The 21744-nt window shown below is 49.3% G+C and overlaps 2 protein-coding genes across 5 annotated transcripts in view; one reads left to right on the forward strand and one right to left on the reverse strand.

The window, feature by feature from the left end:
- DNAJC16 (DnaJ heat shock protein family (Hsp40) member C16) overlaps nucleotides 1–8589 on the forward strand; it is a 35227-nt gene extending 26638 nt beyond the window's left edge. For 2 of the 3 annotated variants that reach the window (XM_059376236.1, XM_059376238.1), the window contains 7 exons: nucleotides 790–973; nucleotides 1848–2030; nucleotides 2177–2253; nucleotides 3629–3709; nucleotides 3815–3913; nucleotides 4485–4655; nucleotides 5123–8589. In XM_059376236.1, coding sequence (XP_059232219.1) covers nucleotides 790–973; nucleotides 1848–2030; nucleotides 2177–2253; nucleotides 3629–3709; nucleotides 3815–3913; nucleotides 4485–4655; nucleotides 5123–5522 — 1195 coding nt within the window. In that variant the 3' untranslated portion in view covers nucleotides 5523–8589. Of the gene's footprint in view, nucleotides 1–789; nucleotides 974–1847; nucleotides 2031–2176; nucleotides 2254–3628; nucleotides 3710–3814; nucleotides 3924–4484; nucleotides 4656–5122 lie in introns of those variants that run through there. The other variant, XM_059376237.1, reaches the window with a different exon arrangement.
- Nucleotides 8590–9216: 627 nt separating this feature from the next.
- AGMAT (agmatinase) lies at nucleotides 9217–19896 on the reverse strand. Of its 2 annotated transcripts, none has more exons than XM_059376251.1 (7): nucleotides 19516–19896; nucleotides 17797–17999; nucleotides 14273–14321; nucleotides 12884–13079; nucleotides 12004–12183; nucleotides 10567–10651; nucleotides 9217–9613 (listed from the first exon to the last, which is right to left on the reverse strand). In XM_059376251.1, the coding sequence occupies exons 1-7, from the start codon at nucleotides 19785–19787 to the stop codon at nucleotides 9573–9575; spliced, it is 1026 nt and encodes a 341-aa protein (XP_059232234.1). In that variant the 5' UTR covers nucleotides 19788–19896; the 3' UTR covers nucleotides 9217–9572. The 2 variants fall into 2 exon arrangements, with proteins under 2 accessions (XP_059232234.1, XP_059232233.1); XM_059376250.1 differs by having other exon boundaries at nucleotides 9217–9597; nucleotides 19516–19892.
- Nucleotides 19897–21744: the final 1848 nt, after the last annotated feature.

The following is a 21744-nucleotide window of genomic DNA, read 5'->3' on the forward strand; positions in this document are numbered from 1 at the left end:
AAAATACAATGCCAATATTGTTTAAAATGGGAGAACTTCCCTATGTTTCCAGATATTTCTGATTCCTTTATAAGACTAAGGGAGAAGAAAGACTTGAATTCGATAGAAAGAAGAATTTCATGGACTCAAAGATTGTGTACGCGGCTTTCAGAAACGATCCCAGATCCGTTCACTTCTCACCTTTTTTACCACCGCCACCTCTGGAGACCCCCATGCTAGCCTCCCAGCCAGGCTCTGCTTCCGTTCCGTTCTCTTCCCCTCTTGTGCCGTCCAGGCGGTTCTCCACACAGCAGCCAGTGGTCTTCCTGGAACTGTGTGCTGGGTCCAGTCTCTCCCCATCCAGGGGTCTTTGCACTTGAGGTTCTCTCTGCCTGGAATGCCCTGACCCCTTTTTCACCATATGGCTCAGCCCGTTCGGGTCTTTGCTCACCTCTGAGAGGTGACGTGTTCCTGTGCAATCCGGCTAATGGCCCAAGACAGATCTGACCAGCTCTGCCTGTTGTGGAGACACTTGAACGGCCAGCTTCTGGAAGGATTCAGAGGCCTTTGCCACAAAACAAATTCCCAAGTGTGATAACGTTTGGTTTGGGGAAGCTGTCACCAGTCTAGAAGAGAAGCAGGTCACTGATGACTTGGAAATCGTCTCTCATTAGAGACTTCTGACGTACAGCGTCCATTAGTAAAATGTATTCGCTTCTGTAAAACGAGCGAGCCTCTTCTTCACCTTCTCTTGTTCTAGCCTCAGCCTTGGAGATGGATTATAAAGTCTTCTCTTCTGTCGTTGTGCAGGTACTGTGTGGTTTTACTGACCCCCGAGGCTACCAAGCTGAGTAAACCCTTTGAGGCTTTCCTGTCCTTTGCCTTGGCAAACACACAAGACACAGTGAGATTCGTGCACGTCTACAGCAATCGGCAGCAGGAGTTTGCCAACACCTTACTACCAGACAGTGATATGTTTCAAGGAAAATCAGCGGTGAGTCATGGATTCTCTTCGTAGTCTGAGCTCTTGACACACTTGTGGCACCTGACCTCTTTCTCCCTTCTTTGACAGTTTTGAATACAGATTGCAAGAAATCCAGAAACCTCTGAACCTGTTTTGAAAGCCTACTCTTGAAACAATCTTTTACCCTAGTGATTTCACCTCCTAGATTTTCAGCATTAGATCTTCCCAGAAAACGTCTTTCTTATGAGTAAAGGTTCAAGAGCAATCAGTTCTTTTCAATAATTTTTTTTTTCCCCATGACAGGTGTAGTCTTAGAATACCTAGTTTGTAAGGGACACCTGGGAATCTCAGTTGGTTAAGTGTCCAACTCTTGATCTCGGGGTCTTGAGTTCAAGCCCTGTGTTGGGGTCCACGTCCACTACTTGGGAAAAAAAAAATAGAATACCTAGTTTGTAAAATCTTCCTTAGGCTTCCTTAGGCAGTAAAATCTCCCTCCTTCTGCCTCTCTCACTTCATTTTAATTGATCTCTCTTCCCTTCCCCTCCTTTGTCATCACTCTACAGAAGCAGTAAATTCTTCCCTGTCTTTGTCATCGTTTTGGTAATAATGGAAAATCGTTCTAAAAAACTCAAAGTTCCTTATTACACTTTTAAGTCAGAAGTTACAGGAAAAAGTCTACTCATAAGAAAGAGCTTTAACTTTCAGCAGAAACTTTGGAAAGTCACCATAAACATGGTGTCCTTTGTCAGAAAGAACTTAAATCTTGTGCACATACTTTATACCCATCCATATTCCTGTTCAAGCTTACCGCTGCCTTCACTGGATCCTTTTTACCGTCCTCCTTGAGAAAAAAAAAAGCTAACAAACTTGAAGACTTGTAATGGTTTCCGGCCTTTTCCCCTAGGTGTCTATCTTGGAGAGACGCACCACGGGAGGAAGGGTGGTGTATAAAACGCTGGAGGCTCCCTGGACAGGGAGTGAGAGCGATAAGTTCACACTCTTGGGCTACCTCGACCAGCTGCGCAGAGACCCGGCTCTGCTGTCCTCCGAAGCTGTACTCCCGGACCTGACGGACGAACTTGCGCCTGTAAGCATGTAGCCCAGGAGAGGGGGCACCGGGCAGGGCTCCCAGAGCCAGAGCAGAGGCAGGCTGCACGCTGTGTTGGGTGAGGACCTCTCTGCCCCAGGCTCGGGGGCTCAGTCCTTACCATCCCACATTTTCTCTGTCCTTAGATCTTTCTCCTCCGGTGGGTCTACTCTGCTTCTGACTACATCTCAGACTGCTGGGACAGCATATTTCACAACAACTGGTAGGAGTATTGCTAGATGAAAGTTCTTTTTCTCCATCGATAGCAGAACCACTGTTTTTCTCTTGAATCTGTCTTTCTTTGATTCCAGTGTATACTCAATACAGGCAAGTGGAAGAATCTTTACATGTTTTCAACGACTGTTCCCTTTATCTTTTTTTTTTTTTTTAAGATTTTATTTATCGGGGCACCTGGGGGGCTCAGTTATTAAGCCTCTGCCTTCGGCTCTCATCATGATCCCAGAGTCCTGGGATTGAGTCCCATATCTGGCTCCCACTCCCCTTGATAGTGTGCTCTCTCTCTGTCAAACTAAAATAAAGTCTTTTTAAAGATAAATAAAGATTTTGGGGCTCCTGGGTGGCTCAGTGGGCTAAAGCCTCTGCCTTTGGCTCAGGTCATGATCCCAGAGTCCTGGGATCAAGCCCCACATCGGGCTCTCTGCTCAGCAGGGAGCCTGCTTCCCCCCTCTCTCTGTCTCCCTCTGCTTATTTGTGATCTCTGTCTGTTAAATAAATAAAATCTTAAAAAAAAAAAAAGATAAATAAAGATTTCATTTATTCATTTGACAGAGAGCAGCAAGCAGAGGGATACGTATTTGCTGATTGCCCCCTCTTATTTTTTGTGTGTGTTTGCTGATTGCCCCTTAACCACTGGGCCTGTCCTCTACATCGGTGCACCCCTGGTGCCCAGCCCAGGGCCCAACACACATGGAGGCCTGTGTAGAGATGTACAAGCCAGTCAGTGAGTTAACCAGAGAAGGAAGGGCTCTCCCACCCCCAATAATACCGTGAGCCCCTGAAGGGCAGAACCGCATCTCATTCATGTTTGTGATTCCTGGCACCTGGCACAGCTCGTGAAAAATGGCAGGCCTTTGAGGAGTGTTTGTGGGTGCATAAAATTTTAGAGCACGTCCTAGGGAACGTCGTGAAAGGTCAACATTTTCTTCCTCCTCCACCCCTCTGGGCCACGGCTGAATTATTCCAGCCGGGGGAAAAAAATAATAATAATCAAAGTAAGGGAAACATTTCCACAGACTTTTTAGTCACCACCCTCGATATCAGAATGTTCTTCCACGTTCACAGCATAAATCCTGTCACTTCCTTCTGCGGAACTTACCAAGCACACACCTTATTCTATTGAGACAAGATAATCAGACTCTTAGAAAAAGCAATCTGAACTAAAACGGTGAGGGAAAATCTCGTTTTCCCCACCCCCATGCTCACCCCCCCCCCCCCCAAAAAAAAACCTCACTTGTACGAAACCATAACGTGTTTATTGATATGAAAGCCTTTTGGTTTGGGGTTTTTTTTTCCTGAGCCACGGAAAAGAAACCCAGTATCATTCATGGGCAGAGCAGAGTTTGTTAACTCCATTTCAGGCGGGAAATGATGCCTCTCCTGTCCCTGGTCTTCTCTGCCCTCTTCATCCTCTTCGGCACTGTCATCGTTCAGGCTTTCAGGTAAATGGCTCCGTGGCTTCCCAGCCCGATTTCTCAAGGGTGAGCCCCAAACCTCGGGGTTGTGTGTACTGTTTCTTTCCTAAAACTCCTTGTTTCTTACTTTAGTGACTCAAACGATGAGCGAGAATCCAACCCTCCAGACAAAGAGGAGGCCCACGAGAAGGCCGGGAAGACCGAGCCAAGCTTCACCAAAGAAAACAGCAGGTTTCTCTGAACAGGACACCAAACCCACCCCTGCCAGGCAGGAGAGCCACAGGCCGCAGTCCGAGAGCGCGGTGTTCGAGTACCTAGTGTCTGTCGGCTCTCTGGGTCCCCCCACTCGTGTGTGAGATGGGAATTTCGGGAAGAATCAGCTGCTGGGTAGTGTTTACTGAAACCCCCGAGGCCTTTAGACACAGGACCTACTTTGATGCTACTCCATGCCTCCAGGCCCTCAGTCTCAAACATGATAATGGGGACAGGAAGCAAAGCAGGTCCGAGTTGCTAGATGACCCAGAAGCAGGGAAGCCTGTGTCACCGTAACCATGCAGCTCCCCTTCGCCCTGTCCTAAAGCCACTTCTCCGCCAGCTGCACCGCAGCATCTGAACGGCCCTCTGTAGGCCCAGCACCACCAAGCAGGGACCGTCCCCATCCTGCCGATGTGTCAGGCTCCAGAACATTAAATGACATCCCTAGTCTGGTGGGAACGTAGCATTTTCTTCCTCTTGTTTCTTTTCAAAGTAATGGCATTCCCCTATCCTGAGACCGTCTTAATTCCTTGCTATTTCTCCACAGCAAGATTCCTAAAAAAGGCTTCGTGGAGGTAACTGAGCTCACGGATGTAACCTACACCAGTAACCTGGTCCGCCTGAGGCCAGGCCACATGAACGTGGTCCTCATCCTGTCCAATTCCACCAAGACCAGCCTCCTGCAGAAATTCGCTTTGGAGGTCTACACGTTCACTGGGTAAGCGCTTGTGGGAAGGAGGGGACCGAGGACACGGTCGCCCTTTCCTCTTTGACCATGAGGGGCTTCGTGCATGCGATGAGATGTCAGCCGTGACCTTTCGAGCCCAGAAACCTAAGCCATCGCGAGGGGTCTTCTTCCCTCGACTTCTGTCCTGATGCTTCCGAACAAAGGAGGTTGCCTTCTTCCCTGAGCATTTCAGGGAACTCTGTCCTCTAGCTCTCGTGTGTTTTCCTGAAGCCAGGCACTGAGAGTCCTGCGGTGGCAACCAGCACGGGGCCCGGAGCGGACTCTGACAGCCGTCGCAGACCCCCTCACGTCCCACAGGAGTCCTCCATTCTTCCCGAATTGGGGCTCCGTCCGACACACAGCGTCCCTCCTAGTATTTGAGATCTGAAAAGATCTTCGTGTTCCCCGCGGTTCAGGGTGCCGGGCTGTGCACTCAACGTGCTGTGTCCTTCCACCAGGAGCAGCTGCCTGCACTTCTCCTTCCTGAGTCTGGATAAACACAGAGAGTGGCTGGAGTACTTGCTCGAGTTTGCACAGGACGCAGCCCCGATCCCCAACCAGTACGACAAGCATTTCATGGAGCGCGACTACACGGGTTACGTGCTGGCTCTGAACGGCCACAAGAAGTACTTCTGCCTCTTCAAGCCCCAGAAAGCAGTGGAAGAGGAGGAGGCCATGGGGTCCTGCAGCGACCTTGACTCTTCCCTCCACCTGGGCGAATCTCGAGGGAAATCTTCCTGTGGCCTTGGACCCAGGCCCATCAAAGGGAAATTGAGCAAGTTGTCCTTATGGATGGAGCGCCTGCTTGAAGGCTCCTTACAGAGGTTTTATATCCCATCATGGCCTGAGCTAGACTGAGGGAGCTCAAGAGAGACTTTAACTCTTCGGGCTTTTTAATAGGCCCTTGGGAACAGGTCTTTTCAGGACTCCACCTACCACCACGGACAGAGAATAGATTCTAGATTATTCTTCCGGAACAATGGCTAGAAGAATCTTTCCTTTGTCCTGTTCTAACCTAGGAGTGAAAAACACCTCAAGTTGAATCCCCTAGATCAAAATATTTTGCTTTGGGTTTTTTTCCCCTTCATTTGAATGCCGCACTATTTAAAGTAGACTGCTCATCTCCTCTTCCTTTGTCATCCCTGTCCTATGCTCACACCGCCCTCCCCTGTCCTGTCTCTGTGCTGGGGGAGAAACACAGGGCTCCAGACAGCAGCAGGGCCTGATGGAACCCCTCGAGCCTGCAGCGCTGGTCGGGTCCCCTACTCCCCCACCCCCGCTGTGCTTCTGCCCCGGCGCATGCTGGTGTCGGTGGGACCGACAGCCCACACAGCAGCTTCTAGGCCCTGCATCCTGAAAGAGGCCTGATTCCAAGCAATCTCACATTTGGTCCTTTTTCCGGTAGTCAGTGGCTAAAAGTGTATTTGGGGGGTATCCCCCTGCAGCAGCTTGTCAGCCATGGTTTTACAAGGCTAGGGGCAATTGGGGGTCCTGCATGTGAGTTTGGTTTTCTTCCCGAGACAGGAGAAGGGAGGGCTGAGCAGTGACAGAAGTGACCCCTTGGGGTGTCCCCATCGGCCGCCTCCCCGGCGCTCAGCCTAGCCAGGGAGGGATCCGCACGGCAAGAAGTACTGTAATGACTTTGAGCCATTTCCGTGTCTGTCTCACAAGCCTTTCTGCCTCTGTCAGTTTTAGGGTATGAATCTTAGGAGCCATAATTTTTAGTCTCGTTCTCTGGACGTAGAGATAAGCTGCTATAAGCCAGTAGATGTTAAACTCAAGACACCTACCTTATGCCCGCCTGACAGGCGTCAGGCTCCAGAAACCTCTTCCCTCCGGGGTGTCTCTTTAGTAAAATACCAGACATGTCTTTGTATCAAGGAACTTAAAGATTTCTCAACAATGTATTTTGAACACTGTTACCCCCAAAAGTCCTGTAACTTTGAGCTCTCTTTTGTGACAAGTGAACAAAGACTTGTTCTAGAATCCTTTTTGGCAAAAGGCTTCCTTTGAGCTTCTGGCCTATATTGTGGTTTCTCAGTTGCTTTCACCCTTAACTCACAACTGCTTCACCAGTAACAGGGTGCGCCCTCCTGCCAGCACCCCGGCTTCCAGAGCCCCAGTGTGCAGTGGACCACACCCGCCAGTTAGAGAGTTTGCATTTGGGGGGGGGGCGGGTAGGGTGCCAAAACCGCCAGTGGAGTTTGAACAGCCTTAGAGAGCGACCAGTTCAGATGTCAAAGCAAATTGCCCTTTTGTAAAGCGAAGTATCAGAATCAGTGATGGGACGTTGACTCGGTTAGTATTTCTTTAATCATCAGTGCTAATTTAAACTAAGCCATTTGGATCCTGAATAATTCGAACACTGAGCTACAGTAGCAAGTAATAAATTACTGAAGCCCAGGAATTCCTGTCGTTTCCATGGAGTCTATAGCTTTATTTAAAAAAAAGAAAAAGAAAAAAAAATCACTGCCAGGCTTTTTTTTTTCCCCCCCAACATGATCCTCTAAAAATCAGATGCTTACTCTGGTCGCTGTGTCTCCTGGCACCTGGCCCAGGCAGGCGTGATTAAGGGATTCATTTGGTTCCTTGATGCACCAGCCTCAAAATTTATTTTCTGGGTCTTTTATGGCCAAGTGGCTGGTGTGAGTTGTGTTCTGGTTCAGTGGTGGGTTTTTAATTTCTGGTACCAATGGGAGGAATCCGTGACCTTAATTTCTGAAAACCAAAACCTCCCCAGATTTGTTCCTTTTAAAAATGTTTCTCATTAAAATAAAAAGCACCTTTAGACAGAAAGCTGCACCCTCCATTTGTATGAAGAAAGGAAAGTGAGAACAGAGAGGATTCAAAACATTCCCGGTGAATTTTTCAGTCCAAAAATCATCTCACAGGTCTGTTTGGGGTTGGAAGATAACGTCCCCCCCAGAGGATGCTAGGAAGGTTCTACTTTAAAGTGAACTCTGCCCTTGACCACCCAAGCCTTTCCTCACGAACGTTTCCATGAATTTGTTCACTTCTGTGTCAAATGTATGAGCCATTGTCACGCTCCGCCAATGCCACCATTTCTCCTTCTCGTGTGTAATCACACAGACGTAATTTTGGTTTTAAGTTCATTTCTTGGTCTTTGAATATCTTGAGACTGACAACATTGTTTTATTTTTAGAAGTCGGCTTTTCTGGTTGATATAACCTATGTATCATGTTTGGCAGCTGGAGGTGAAACTGACCTAAAACAAGTCTTTGTAGAATGTACACCTACTTAACAATTTTTTTTTAATCATTCAGGTGCAGGTGGTATAATTTGTGTAAGAGATTGTCAGCTCGGAGTCAGCAGCATTTCAGTGAACAGGACTGCCCTGACTTCTGCTGGGCACCATGGTTTCTCTCTCTCTCTTTGCCATCACCTACCGACCATGAAAATTTGGTCGTAGTTTTCAAATCAGTAGGTTGATTTCCTCCTCAGTCCGTACATGAACGCTTTCCTGATTTAAAAAGAAATGAAATATGAATTTTTTTAAGTGATTTACTCTGTTTGGGAAAAAGAGATTAGAAGCAAAACAGTCAAACGTTTTTCCTAAGCAAAATTCTTTAAAAGCTGATGCAGAGTATCTTTGCAGATGAAATATCGCTCCCATCCAAATGCCTGCCCCTACCCCTTGAAAACAAATGCAGTGTGGCAGCTGCTGAATCTGTCTGTTCCGTTTGTCAAGGAGAAGGATGGAACTTTAGAGACCGATCTGAAAACAAGGTGAATATTTTGCACTTTTGATACTCTTAGGAACAAATAACTTATTTGGCAAATGGTGTCTTTTTTTATGTTGTTTTTGTTTTGTATTGTGAACAGGCACTGAAGCTGATGTTATTTTTGTTTTGAGAATATTACAGACTGGAAAACAGAAATAAACTATTTTAACGTGTGATGATTACTTGCTGCTCTTGCACTGGGAGACGATGATCTGCTCGCGGACACATTAGCGATGCAAACCGAATTTACGCGTAACTCAACCCACACATGAATCTTCGTGGCCAATTTCGGGAGTTACTGTCACGGCGCATCAGCTCCAAGAGTAGATAACGCAAAACTGAGGCAGGGAGAGAATTAAGGAAATGCTCCCAAGGGCTCTCTGGAAGCCACCCGATGTCTGGCTGAAAAGACATCCCATGCATCCTGTGGGCTTTTGAGCAGGAAGTTTCTTTATTAGGATCTGCATGTTACTTTCATTCAAACTTCTTGTTTATGTTCACGGTGGTCCTAAAACCCAGATACAGCCCTGAGTCCCTGAGGAGGAGCCACCATGTAAGGGAAGAAACTGGAGAAATACAGGGTTGTGTACAGTATTCTGTCCTAGGGCATTTTTTATTTCATTTATGCAATTTTTAGATCATCTTGAACCAGAGGCTCTTTGGCTCCCTTTTCCCCTTAATCCTCCAACATCTTTCATCAAAACAGTACAGTGCTTCTCTAGTTTTAGTTGTTCAAACTCCACAGAAATAGTAGCTGTTGGATGAAGCCTCTACTGAATGTCCTGATTTTATAGCCTCCAGGGACAAAGTTGTTTGTTTGTTTGTTTTAAGATTTTTATTTATTTATTTGACAGACAAAGATCACAAGTAGGCAGAGAGACAGGAAGGGGGTGGGGAAACAGGCTCCCCACTGAGCAGGAGCCCGATGTGGGACTTGATCCCAGGACCCTGAGACCATGACTCCAGCCAAAGGCAGCGGCTTTAACCCACTGAGCCGCCCAGGCGCCCCAGGGACAAAGTTCTAGTGGTATGGACTCTCCAGTACTCAGATCCCTTGCGCATAAATTCTTAAGAACGGTCATCAGCACAACCGTTGTATCTTGAGGAGCACAAGGTTCAGGCGACCGTCACTTTGGGGAGAGCACACAGCATCTCAAAGAGCAGGTTAGCCGCCACCAGGGCCGTGTTGCCTACAAAGAGACAGAACTGAAGGTGAACACGAGGCAGGCCACTCCCGCGGCCGAGCCTCTCGGTACTCAACCCTTTTCCCTTTGCGCTGCCTTTCCGGATTCGCCCCCTCTTCCACGCTCTTCTCCGGGCTGCCCAGCCACCCTGTGGACACGCTTCCCCTGGTACTCGGCTCCATCAAGCATCATTCAGAAAGAGCCTTCTGAAATTCACACGGTTCGTCCTTTACCCTGAGAACAGAATCCCGCCACTGCCTCCCTCCAGCCCCCAACCCCACCGGGCCGCCAAAGGAAAACCTGCAATAATGGTGTCTATTGTATTTATCACCTACCCTCTGAGGCTAACAGGCCTAAGTCTGGAAGCTTCTCTAAGTCGAAATTATTGGGATGGCATCTGCTTTGAATTTCTCTCCTAAGCCACCCAACCTCCCACTTCTTTAATATTAATAAATATTACTTAGGCCTTGACAATTCGCTTCTCAATGAACTATCAAAGAAAGGTAGAACGGTGCCACCCTATTAATAAACCACCAGCTAGCTGCTTTCTCTTCTGCTGTCCTGGCCAGTAATAGCCACCTCACAGGGGTTTTGTTAATTAGCTCCTGTTTGTAAGGTGTGCAGAAATAGGTTTATTTTCGGGGCGCCTGGGTGGCTCAGTGGGTTGAGCCACTGCCTTCAGCTCAGGTCATGATCTCAGGGTCCTGGGATCGAGTCCCGCATCGGGCTCTCTGCTCAGCAGGGAGCCTGCTTCCTCCTCTCTCTCGCTCTCTCTCTGCCTACTTGTGATCTCTCTCTCTCAAAAAAAAAAAAAAAAAAAAAAAAAAAGAAATAGGTTTATTTTCTTCGCTGCAAAACATACTCAGCAGGTTCCCGAATTACACAAAAGGGCCCGTCCATCTTCTACTTATCAAGTACATTAATATCATGTAAAGCAGCAGCTGCCTACAGATCACAGTATTCTCGCTTACTCACCAAAAGGATCATAGGGCGGCGAAACTTCCACAAGATCACAACCCACCACGTTCAGGCCTTGACAACCCCGGATGATCTCCAGCGCCTGTCCAAGACCAAGCCTGAGTTGTTCACAGCAGTAACCGCTCACAACGAAAAGCAACCACAGAGGCCCCAGTGCCTCTCTCCCAACGCACGCCCACCCTTTGACTTGGAACTATCTCTCACAATAAGCATCTATCGACGGCCAGGCACACTGGTGGGCATCACAGAGACACAAATGGCCAAGACACATCCCCCACTCCCAAGGGGTCCACTGTGGGACAGAATACACACAAGCAGACCAATCACTTCAATGTCATGCATTAAAGGCTTCAAGAAAAGCCAGGCGTAGGGACCCGTGGCAGGCTGAGTCAGTAGAGCATGCAACCCTTGATCTTGGGGTTGAGAGTTCGAGCCCCATATTAGGCATAGAGATTACTTTAAAAAATTAAATCATTAAAAAAAAAAGCAAGCATAGGAAAGTGTCACACGAAACCGCCCCAAGAGCTGGGGTAAGGCATCCCCAGCAGTGGAAGCACTTAGCGCAAGGAATTGGCCAAGCAGCTAGGTAGGAGCAGTGCGGCCCAGACTGAAAGACACATGCAAAGACACGGAGATGGAAAGAAATACCAGTAGTTAGATATGGCCAGCAGACAGGATAAGTGAGGGCAATGGTGGGAAGAGGTCACTTTGTCTAAAAGAGTTTCCATTCTGCCGGTGAAAAGCCCAGAATGAGAAGCTGAGGAATGAGGGTTGTGTTTTAGAAATCTCTGTGGGGAACTGATGGAGAATGGCTTTGAGAGGTAGTTGCCCACAGGCCCCCTTTCTTAGAGGAGATAAGGTCACGGCTCAGGTGTGAGCGGTCTTCCCTCCGGTGCCCAGATATCTATGAGTGCCTCCTCTTTATGTCAGGCACCGTTCTAGACTCCAAGGACAGGGGAGCACATGTGGCAAGAGCCCAATCCTCCTGGAGCTCACCTCCTAATTAAAACCACACTCCGATTCTGCCTCCATTTCCTGACACTCAGCCCACGGTCAGAGCTTTATTTGAGTGTTTCTAAAACGTCTGAACATCGACGATTGGCGGTTAATCCCACCGTGAGCACTTTTTAAATGGAACCCCAGAAAGAGAAACTTAGCATTTTTAAGCGGGGATACTGGCATATGTCCCCCTGAGCCAACCATACATGGATCAGAGGCAGAAGGCTCAAGGGACAGACTATCCAATCCCAAAGTCGGTCCACTCCTCACTCAGTAAGAGGGTCCAACCTTCAAGCAGCCCTGAGAACAAAGGTCTAACCCCTCAGCTTTTAAAATCCTGTCCTGACCCTGAAGACTCACCCCCCGCAAGTCCCAGGGAAGTGGGGAGTTAAGAACCCTGCCCCCCAGACACTGTCCCTGGTGGAAGCTGCTTACCTGACTCGGGGTGAGACCAGCAATCTCAGGGGTGCCTGTCCCCGGGGCATAGGCGGGGTCCAAACTGTCAATGTCAAAGCTGATATAGATGGGTTTGCCTCCCATCTGCTGCCTCACCTCCCCCATCAGAGGAACCAGGGACTTCATCCAACAGTCTTCGGCGGGGACCACCCGGAAGCCCTGAGGAAGTCAAGAGCAGGACGTCAAGCCTCCCGCAGGGCGTCGTTTATTGAGCATTTCGTAGTCGCCAGCCCCACACTAAGCGCTTCTGCACACACGACATGGGACCCCCAGTCTTCACGAAGAGGGAACTGCCATCCCCACTTCCCTGGTGAGGAAGGGAAGAGCGACGGCCCTGAAGAAGCAGGAAGGAAGTCACAGCGGACCTGGGGAGATGGGATCACAGAGAGGCTGGGCTCGAGCTTCAGTGAGGGAGGAACTTAGCACCCCCGAAGGGCTCTGTCCAGGAAAAGGGCCCTTTCGCGCTCTAAAAGCAGGCGACTAGGGTCTTTCCTGTTGGCCTTTTGTCATTCGTGTTTACCTCTGGCCAGGGGCCGGGAGAGGATAGAACTAGAAAGATGGCCCCTGGCCTTGGGTTCAGACCTCCTCCGCTCTCTCTGAAGCCAGCCACAGCACCGAGGTTGGTGTGTCTGTTCCCTCACCAGCCGGGCGATGAGAGGCGCCCTGTGCCTCGTGCACTCACATCCTCTCTCCCCTCTGTCCCACGCGCCCCTCTTGGCGCAAACTCGGCCTTCCTTCCTGCTTTTCTGAACTGGGGTTATTAAAACCCCTGTGCCGTCCAGAGCCACCACCAAATGGGCACCACAGAGCAATGTGCTCTGCAGGCTGGGGGCAGAGGCAGGGGCATTTGGTTTGTCACCTGGCTCCGGCTGTATCTGAAAGGATCCAAGGTCATGGCGGAGCCCCGGATGCCGATCTGCACCACGCGCTTACAGTCCAGGAGCCCCTCGTCCACGCAGCGGCGGAAGGGCGACCCGTGGTAGAGCTTCTCTCCGAGGGCCGTGTCAGCCGTGTCCATGTGAGCGTCCACGTGCAGCAGCCCCACGGGGCCATGCCTGCTGACAACGGGCAGCTCAGAGGCCAGGCCTCCTTCTGGGGCCTGAGCACCGCCCCCTCCAGGCTCCCCACACTTCCACACTTGGCCTTTCTTAGCCACGGGCGACCTGGCATCAATGACCAGCCTTGCAGCTGGTTCCTGTCCTTAAATCACTTAGCGGCTCAGAATGATCAGCTCAGAGAAGTCCGGCAGAAGACAGACACGTACACTGCTTCAGCTGCAACCAACTACCTACCTATCACCCAGAACGTTCTTCCCTTAGAGCCACAGAGGCCCAGAAGGATAAGAATGAAGGATGGAGGCTCAGGGGAGCTTGGCAGAGCTCCTCAGAGCCACCCTTTCTCCAACCTTGGCACCAAGAAGCAGCTTCAACCCAACCCTCTCTCCATCATCTCCAACAGCCCCGCCAGCCACCGGAAAGCAACATACAACCTAAATCAATGCCAAACAAGCAGAGCTTCCAGAAAAGACTTGCACCCGCCTACCACCGATGAAGATGCTACCCACGTATCCTTCCCGTGTATGAATTCTGGAGCTGTGCCGCTTTGGCCCTTCTGCCTCTTTTTCAAACTAATTAACCCAAGTTAGTTCGTCCCTGGTAGACCTGCAGGACCGGAAAATCCATTTTCTCATTCTCTGGGGAAGGGCCTCTCCTCAAAAAGCAATACCCCTGTGTATTGGGCCTTAAAGCCAAACAGAAAGTGAAGTTAACAGGGTTTGTGTATTTCACAAGGGGCCCATCTTCCAAAGACAGAGACACACACTGAGCACGTGCACCAGAGCAGATCTAGGGCGAGCAAGGGTAGCCACAAGTGTTAATAATAAATTGTTATGTATTATTATAATAAATTATTATTTATAATAATAATAAATAAATTATAAATAATAATATTATTATAAATAAATATTATTGTATTATATAATTATATATCATTATAAATAAATAATAATATTATTATAAATAATAATAAATTATTATTTATTATTACTGGCTCCCAGCTGGTGACTGACAGAGACACCGGGAGCTCGACCTTCATTTTGATCCACAGAAGCAACTCAGTCGGGAATTTCCCATCACCCCAAATAACCTGAGCCAGCAGAGGTCACGTGATACCGTCTAACGGCAAACCACTCATTCCCCAGCTCCTGAATCTCGAAACCCTTGTGCACGCCCAGATGCACGGGACTTACTTTTTTGCCATCGCTTGCAGAATCGGATATGTGATTGTGTGATCTCCACCTGCAAAGAGGAAGAAGAAAGCATCTGGAATGTGGGTAAGAGGAGAGGACCATGCATCACTGACGGCAGTCTCCCGACTGTCCGGTTGTGCCACTCTTTTGATTAGGCCAAAGAGCTATAACCTCAGCTAACATGAGATCTTATTCAGTGGTGGGAAGATGGCCACTGGATGTTTGGGATTACATAGTCCTTTCAAAGAGGAAACGGAGAGGGCGCCTGGGTGGCTCAGTGGGTTAAGCCGCTGCCTTCGGCTCAGGTCATGATCTCAGGGTCCTGGGATCGAGTCCCGCATCGGGCTCTCTGCTCAGCAGGGAGCCTGCTTCCCTTCCTCTCTATCTGCCTGCCTCTGTCTACTTGTGTTCTCTGTCTGTCAAATAAATAAAATCTTCAATAAAAAAAAAAAAAAAGGAGGAAACGGAGAGCCTGGGTGGCTCAGTCCGTTAGATGTCTGCCTTCTGCTCCATTCATGATCCCAGGGTCCTGGGATCGAGCCCCATGCCGGGCTCCATTTTCAGCGGGGAGCCTGCTTCCCCCTCTCCCTCTGCCTGTCACTCTGCTTACTTATGCGCTCTCTCTCTCTCTCTCTCTGTGTCAAATAAACAAGCAAAATCTTTAAAATTTAATTAATTAATTAAAAAATAAAATAAGGGGCACCTGGGAAGTTCAGTTATTAAGTATCTGCCTTCGGCTCAGGTCGTGATGCCAGCGTCTGGGATCGAGCCCCGTATCGGGCTCCCTACTTGGTGGAAAGCCTGCTTCTCCCTCTCCCACTCCCCCTGCGTGTGTTCCCTGTCTCGCTGTGTCTCTGGCAAATAAATAAAATCTTTTAAATAAATAAATAGAATAAAAGAGGGAACAGATGAAAGCATACAGGTACAATGCCTAGAACAGGTCTGTCCGATAGAACTCTGAAGTGACGGCCATGTTCTCTGTCTGCACTGGACACTGGACAGGACGGTCACTAACCACACAGGCCTCCTGGAATACAGCTCATGCTGGAAGGATCCGCATTTCCTATTTTATCTCATTATAATCAACTGTAAGTTGAATAACCATCTGTGGCTAGTGGCTGCTGTACAGGACAGCTCAGGCCTAGAAAAGCATCACCATGGACCACCACTAATAACAATAGCTAACATTTATTGAAGCTTAAAATACGCCAGTCACGATGCTGGACACGTTGTAGCCACTTTCAGTATATGCCCCTCGTGCTAAACAATGAGGAGATGCTGGTAATGTTATATTCCCGTTTTACAAGTGAGGAAATGAAGCATAAATAGCCCGTGAGAGGTGAGCTGAGATTTTCAAACCGAGCCATCCAGAAACCGCACTCCGCACCACCAGGTTCTGCAGGCTCAGCCCTCTTGTTGGGCAAAAATACATTTGGAGATTTAGAAAAAGGTCTGTGTCATTTAACGACTTGTGAACTGGAGGAGAAAGAAACGTAAGTGGGAGCAGAGGGAAAGATGCTTTATAGGCGGACAGAGACCCTGATGAGAAAGAAATACCCCCTAGCAGCATTCTCTCAAATAAAGTCATTAAAAGTATGTCCCTGAGGGGTGCCAGGGTGGCCAGTCGTTAAGCGGCTGCCTTTGGCTCAGGTCGCGATCCCAGCGTCCTGGGATCGAGCCCCGCATCAGGCTCCCTGCTCAGCGGGATGCCTGCTTCTTCCTCTCCCACTCCCCCTGCTTGTGGTCCCTCTCTCACTGTCTCTCTCTCTCTCTGTCAAATAAATAAATTAAATCTTAAAAAAAAAAAGTATGTCCCTGAGAGGGGCCTGGGGTGGCTCCGTTGGGTCGGCGCCCGCTCTTGATTTCAGCTCAGGTTGCGATCTCAGGGCTGTGAGATCAGCCCTGAGTGGGGTCTGTGCTCAGTGTAGAGCCCACCAAAGAGTCTCTCTTGTTCCCCTCTGCTCCTTCCACCCCTACCCCTGCGCAGGGGCGTGCGCACTCTATCGTGCTCTCCTCTCTCTTTCAAAGAAAGAAGGAAAGAGAGAGAGAGAGAGAGAGAGAAAGGAAGAAAGAAAAAGAAAGGAAAAAGAAAAGCATGCCCTTGAAATGGTTAAAAAAGCCACAGCTGAGTGAGGTTCTGTTGTGAGCCTTCCCGAGGCCTGGAATCATGGATAGGACAAAGCTGAGGTGGGGAGAGGAACTTGCTGGAATGCAAAATTTAAGGGACACCAAAAAACTGAGTCATTAAGATAAATGCTATTTTGATGTAATTTTTTGATGTAGCTATTTTGATTTTTATAAATCAAGGTCAAGGCCAAAAAAAAATCTAGGATAAGAATTTTTTTTTAGATTTATTTATTTATTTGAGAGAGAGCACAGATGGAGAGGGGAAGGAGCAGAGGAAGAGGGACAAGCAGACTTTGCACTGAGCCCAGAGCCAGACACGGGGCTCAGTCCCAGGACCCTGAGATCATGACCTGAACAGAAACCGAGAGTCGGACGCCCAACCGACCGAGCCCCCCAGGTGCCCCTCCATGTTAAATGTTTAAGGGGCGCCTGAGTGGCTCAGTGGGTGAAGGCCTCTGCCTTTGGCTCAGGTCATGGTCTCAGGGTCCTAAGATCGAGCCCCACATCAGGCTCCCCACCCCTCTCTCTGCCTCCCTCTCTGCCTACTTGTGATCTCTCTCTTTTCTTTAAAAAAAAGAAAATCTCAAAAAAAATAAAATAGGGCGCCTGGGTGGCTCAGTGGTTAAGCCGCTGCCTTCGGCTCAGGTCATGATCTCAGGGTCCTGGGATCGAGTCCCGCATCGGGCTCTCTGCTCAGCGGGGAGCCTGCTTCCTCCTCTCTCTCTCTCTGCCTGCCTCTCTGCCTACTTGTGATTTCTCTCTGTCAAATAAATAAATAAAATCTTTAAAAAAAATAAATAAATAAATAAATAAAATAAAATAAAATAAAATAAAATAAAATAATTTTTTTAGAAGACAGGATCAGTAACAGTGCTATTCTGAACCATACTGGAGCCTCAAAAGGGCGAAGCCAATCATATCTATTGTTGACTTTTTGCCAACACCCCAAGGTGAATGCCTCACTTGCCTCACCCTAGTCCATCCCTGTCGGCCATGAGTCCAAAAATGTAAACGGCCTCTCCCCAGGGGTTAAAACACATGAATCAAAAATATTCTCTTTCTGGGGCACCTGGGTGGCTCAGTGGGTTAAAGCCTCTGCCTTCAGCTCAGGTCATGATCCCAGGGTCCTGGAATCGAGCCCCGCATCGGGCTCTCTGCTCGGCGGCAAGCCTGCTTCCTCCTCTCTCTCTGCCTGCCTCTCTGCCTACTTCTGATCTCTGTCTGTCAAATAAATAAATAAAATCTTTTAAAAAAAGAAAATTAAAAAACAAAAAAAAATTCCCTTCCAGCTGTCTCCATATTCACAGTGGCTTCCCCTGAAGGAGTAGCTACACCCAAGCCTGAGATAAATGAACTCCAGCCCAGAGAGCTGCACTTGTCCCCACAAACGCCATTACCCAAGGTCAGGGGAATACAGCCAGCTGTTACAATTTTCTGATAGGCCTCTCGAATTAAACGGCAGCTATCCTGAAGGTTGTAAAGATTGACGTTCACATCGCCTAGGTCTGCAACCATGAGGGACTGGAAGGGGAGGGCCCCCGTGCTAGGGTTGACTGTCCGAAGCATCACTGATTCTTCCCGGATCCGCCGGGGTCCAAATCTGGAGAAGGAAAAATCACCCTGTGAACCACCCCAGAAAGGTCAGAGGTCCTGCCTCCACCAGGATTTCTTAACCTCTACACTGCTGACATTTGGGGCTGCATGAGTCTTTGGTGTGAGTGGGGGCAACCAATCCTTGTAGGATGTCTCCTCTGATCTGTAACCCACTAGATGCCAGGAGCAAGTGGGATAACCAAAAAGGCCTCCAGACACTACCAAATGTCCTCTGGGGGCAAAATCACCCCTGGTTGAGAACCACTGATCCAGGCTATATACTCTTTTTTTTTTTTTTAAGATTTTATTTATTTGACAGAGAGAAGAACCAAGAGAAGGAACACAAGCAGAGGGAGTGGGAGAGAGAAAAGCAGGCTTCCCGCCGAGCAGGGAGCCCGATGAGGGACTCAATCTCAGGACCCTGGGATCATGACCTGAGCCTAAGATAAATGCTTAAGGACTGAGTCACTCAGGCGCCCCCCAGGCTGCATACTTGAAGACATCAAAGGCACAAATTTAGGGACCCACCCATCAACAATTTACTAAATGACATTAAATAATTTCTTAATCTCCATGAGCCTCAATTTCCTAATCTGTAAAATCATGTACTGTGTTGTTCGAGAAATGGAGCAAGGTCATCTCTGCAAAGGGCCTTGCATTTGGGAGACATTTAATAAATGGCAGGATCCATGTTCGCGGTAAGCGGGCGAGCTGAGCAGAAATTAGCTGATGCTCAGTCACTAGGAAAACAGATTTTACTTCCACTGCCTCCATCTTAGAAAAAATGCCTTGGGGTCCCTGACTGGCTCAACTGATGGAGGTAGGGTGGGACTCTTGATCTCGGGGTTTCAAATTCCAGCCACACACTGTGTATACAGATTAAAAATAATAAAATGAGGGGCGCCTGGGTGGCTCAGTGGGTTAAGCCTCTGCCTTCAGCTCAGGTCATGATCTCAGGGTCCTGGGATGGAGCCCCGCATCCGGCTACCTGCTCAGGAGAGAGCCTGCTTCCCCCCTTCTCTCTCTGCCTGTCTCTCTGCTTACTTGTGATCACTGTCAAATAAATAAAATCTTTTAAAATAATAAAATGGAAAAAAATTTTAAATAGTCAAATGTATTTTTTTTTTTTTAATCCTTGTATTTGAGCAATTCTTGATCAGGTGACATCTAGAGATTTGGGGAAGGGGCATCCAGTTTTCCCTCTTCTCAGAAATAATGTCGCCTGCTTCCCCCCCACACACACCCGAACCCCCAGCCCCACAGCCACCCAGCAAGGCTCAGGAATCAGTGTGTGGAGAAGGCTCGGGTCACCAACAGATGACACCCGTGACCAGCCCTCACCATTGCTCGATGCGGGAGGAGGGAAATCAAAGGTCTTTCCAACAACGAGATTGGGAGCCTCCGGAGGCAGCACCAGCTTCCAACCCCACCCTGGGTGAGCGGAGGAGCCCGTCCCTTTGTCTTGCGCGCCCAGTGGCCATCGGACGGTCCAGCCACCTGTCCCCCAATCCTTCGGACCTCACCTCGCCCCGGGCCGGTTGGAGGTCCCAATGTCCAGCGGCACCCCGACGAAGGCGGCGTCCAGCCCCTCGGGAGAGGCCTGCACTGGCAGCCGCATCATGGAGCAGACGCCCACCGTCCGGGCCACGAACTCGGAGCTGGGGGGCTGGTTCCGGGGCGCATCGGAGGACCGGCTGCTGGAGCTGCGGCCCGGGCGGCAGAGCCCCACGGCAGGATGCGCGCCCCCGCCGACCCCCAGACCCCGGGCGCCCCGGGAGGCAATCCACCGAAGCATGCCTCCCGCCCGGTCCGCGCAGCCCCAGGCCCGCGGGCTGTGCCGGCGCCGAGCTGCGCGCGCTCAATGAGCCTGCGGCCTGGGGAACTGGGCGGGCGAGGGGCCGCTCTGTCCCCACCCCGTCTCTGGACTCTGGCCTCTGGCTCGCTCGGTAAACAAAGCCAGGCCCCCGCCTCCCCACTCCCGGCCACGGCACCGCCCCGGTGTCTGTGCCCCTCACCCCAAAACTGGCCTTTGGTCCCTGCTTCTCCCTATCAGAGTAATGTTTTTAAAAAGTGAAAAGATTTAAAGGCGGGGGGACGTTTTTTCTAAAGAAGAGAAATAGGCGATGCACTTTTTAAAAGATTTATTTATTTTAGAAAGAGCGAGGGCGCCAACGAGGGAGGAGGGACAGAAGGAGAGAGAAGCGGCCTCTGCGTTGAGCCCGGAGCCCATAGCGGGGATCGATCTCACGACCCTGAGAACGTAACAGGACCTGAGCTGAAATCAAGAGTAGGAGAATTAAGGGACTGACACCAGGCACCCCTGGAAATGCATTTTTTTAAAATAATTTATTAAGGAATGTTGGGTAAGATTCTTAGGAAGTGGAGTCTTTCTAAATAATCTTCTTGGAGTGGGGCGCCTGGGTGGCTCAGTGGGTTAAAGCCTCTGCCTTCAGCACAGGTCATGATCCCAGGGGTCCTGGGATCCAGCCCCACCTTTGGCTCTTTGTCCTCCTCTCTCTCTCTCTCTCTGCCTGCCTCTCTGCCTACTTGTGATCTCTGTCTGTAAAACAAATAAATAAAATCTTTAAAAAAAAAATCTTCTTGGACTTAGAGACACCCCCCCACCCACCCCCACCCCCCCAACCCCGCTAGTGAAGGTCACACTACCAGGAAGTCCCTAATCTGCAATCCTCTTTATTTCTAAGGGGAAAGGGGAAGAAACCACCAGGGAAAGGAAATAATGATTTATAATGAAGTCGCGTGAGCCAGGCTGTGGAACTACACATTTTCAGTCTCTGGAAGCTGAGATTGAATGGAAAAAGGCCTGAGTTGGCTTTAAATTGCCAACTTCATACCAAAGTCGCACCTTAAACCCCGCACCACCTAGGCTGGGGGCAAAGTTTTCTAAAAGCCAGTGTTGAAAGAGCCCGAAGAGTATTTTCCCGGAAAAAAAAGAAGCAACAATCCCTTAACAGCCCTAGGGGCAGATTCTATCACCATTTCTTTCATATGGTTTGTCCTGGATGTATCATTTTCTCGCTCCTGGTTTATTCTTTCATTCTTTTCACAAATATTTGAGTGTCTTCTGCGAGCCGGACTGTGTGATAATAACACCAACCCGGTGCCATCTTTCCCTACGGCTGAACTCGTCCTTCCGTTAAACCTCCCATCAGGTGTGCCCTCCTGCTCTCTGGACGGCTCCGTCTCTGACGTCAGTCTCTTTCAATATCAAGGTGACATTTTTGACCTGGACACAGGTAATTCACAGACCAAATCCCAGCCACAGACTCCAGTTGCCTTCTTTTTGTCTTTTTTTTTTTTTTTAAGATTTTATTTATTTATTTGACAGCGAGAGAGGAAACATAAGCGCAGGCAGAGGGAGAGGGAGAAGCAGGTTTCCCACTGAGCAGGGAGCCCAATGCGGGGCTCAATCCCAGGACCCTGGGATCATGACCTGAGCTGAAGGCAGCCACTTAACGACTGAGCCACCCAGGCACCCCCTCCCCAGGTGCCCATTTTCTAACTCCCCACCCAGATACTCTGACAGCAGCTCAGGTGGCCTGTGGCTCAGCAGGCGAAGTTCCACCTCCTTCTGTTGATCCTGCTCTCTGTGAGTCCCCGTGGTTTCCTGCAGGCAAGCCCCCCGCTCGCTCTCTCTACTGTTGCTGTGGTCCCAGTCTCCCACCTCTAGCTTTCCACCTGGTTTTTCCACTCTCCCATCAGACCGATAATGCTTCCTGAAGCCAATCCAT

Source organism: Mustela nigripes, chromosome 14, assembly GCF_022355385.1.
Source record: "Mustela nigripes isolate SB6536 chromosome 14, MUSNIG.SB6536, whole genome shotgun sequence".
Taxonomy (NCBI): Eukaryota; Metazoa; Chordata; class Mammalia; order Carnivora; family Mustelidae; genus Mustela; species Mustela nigripes.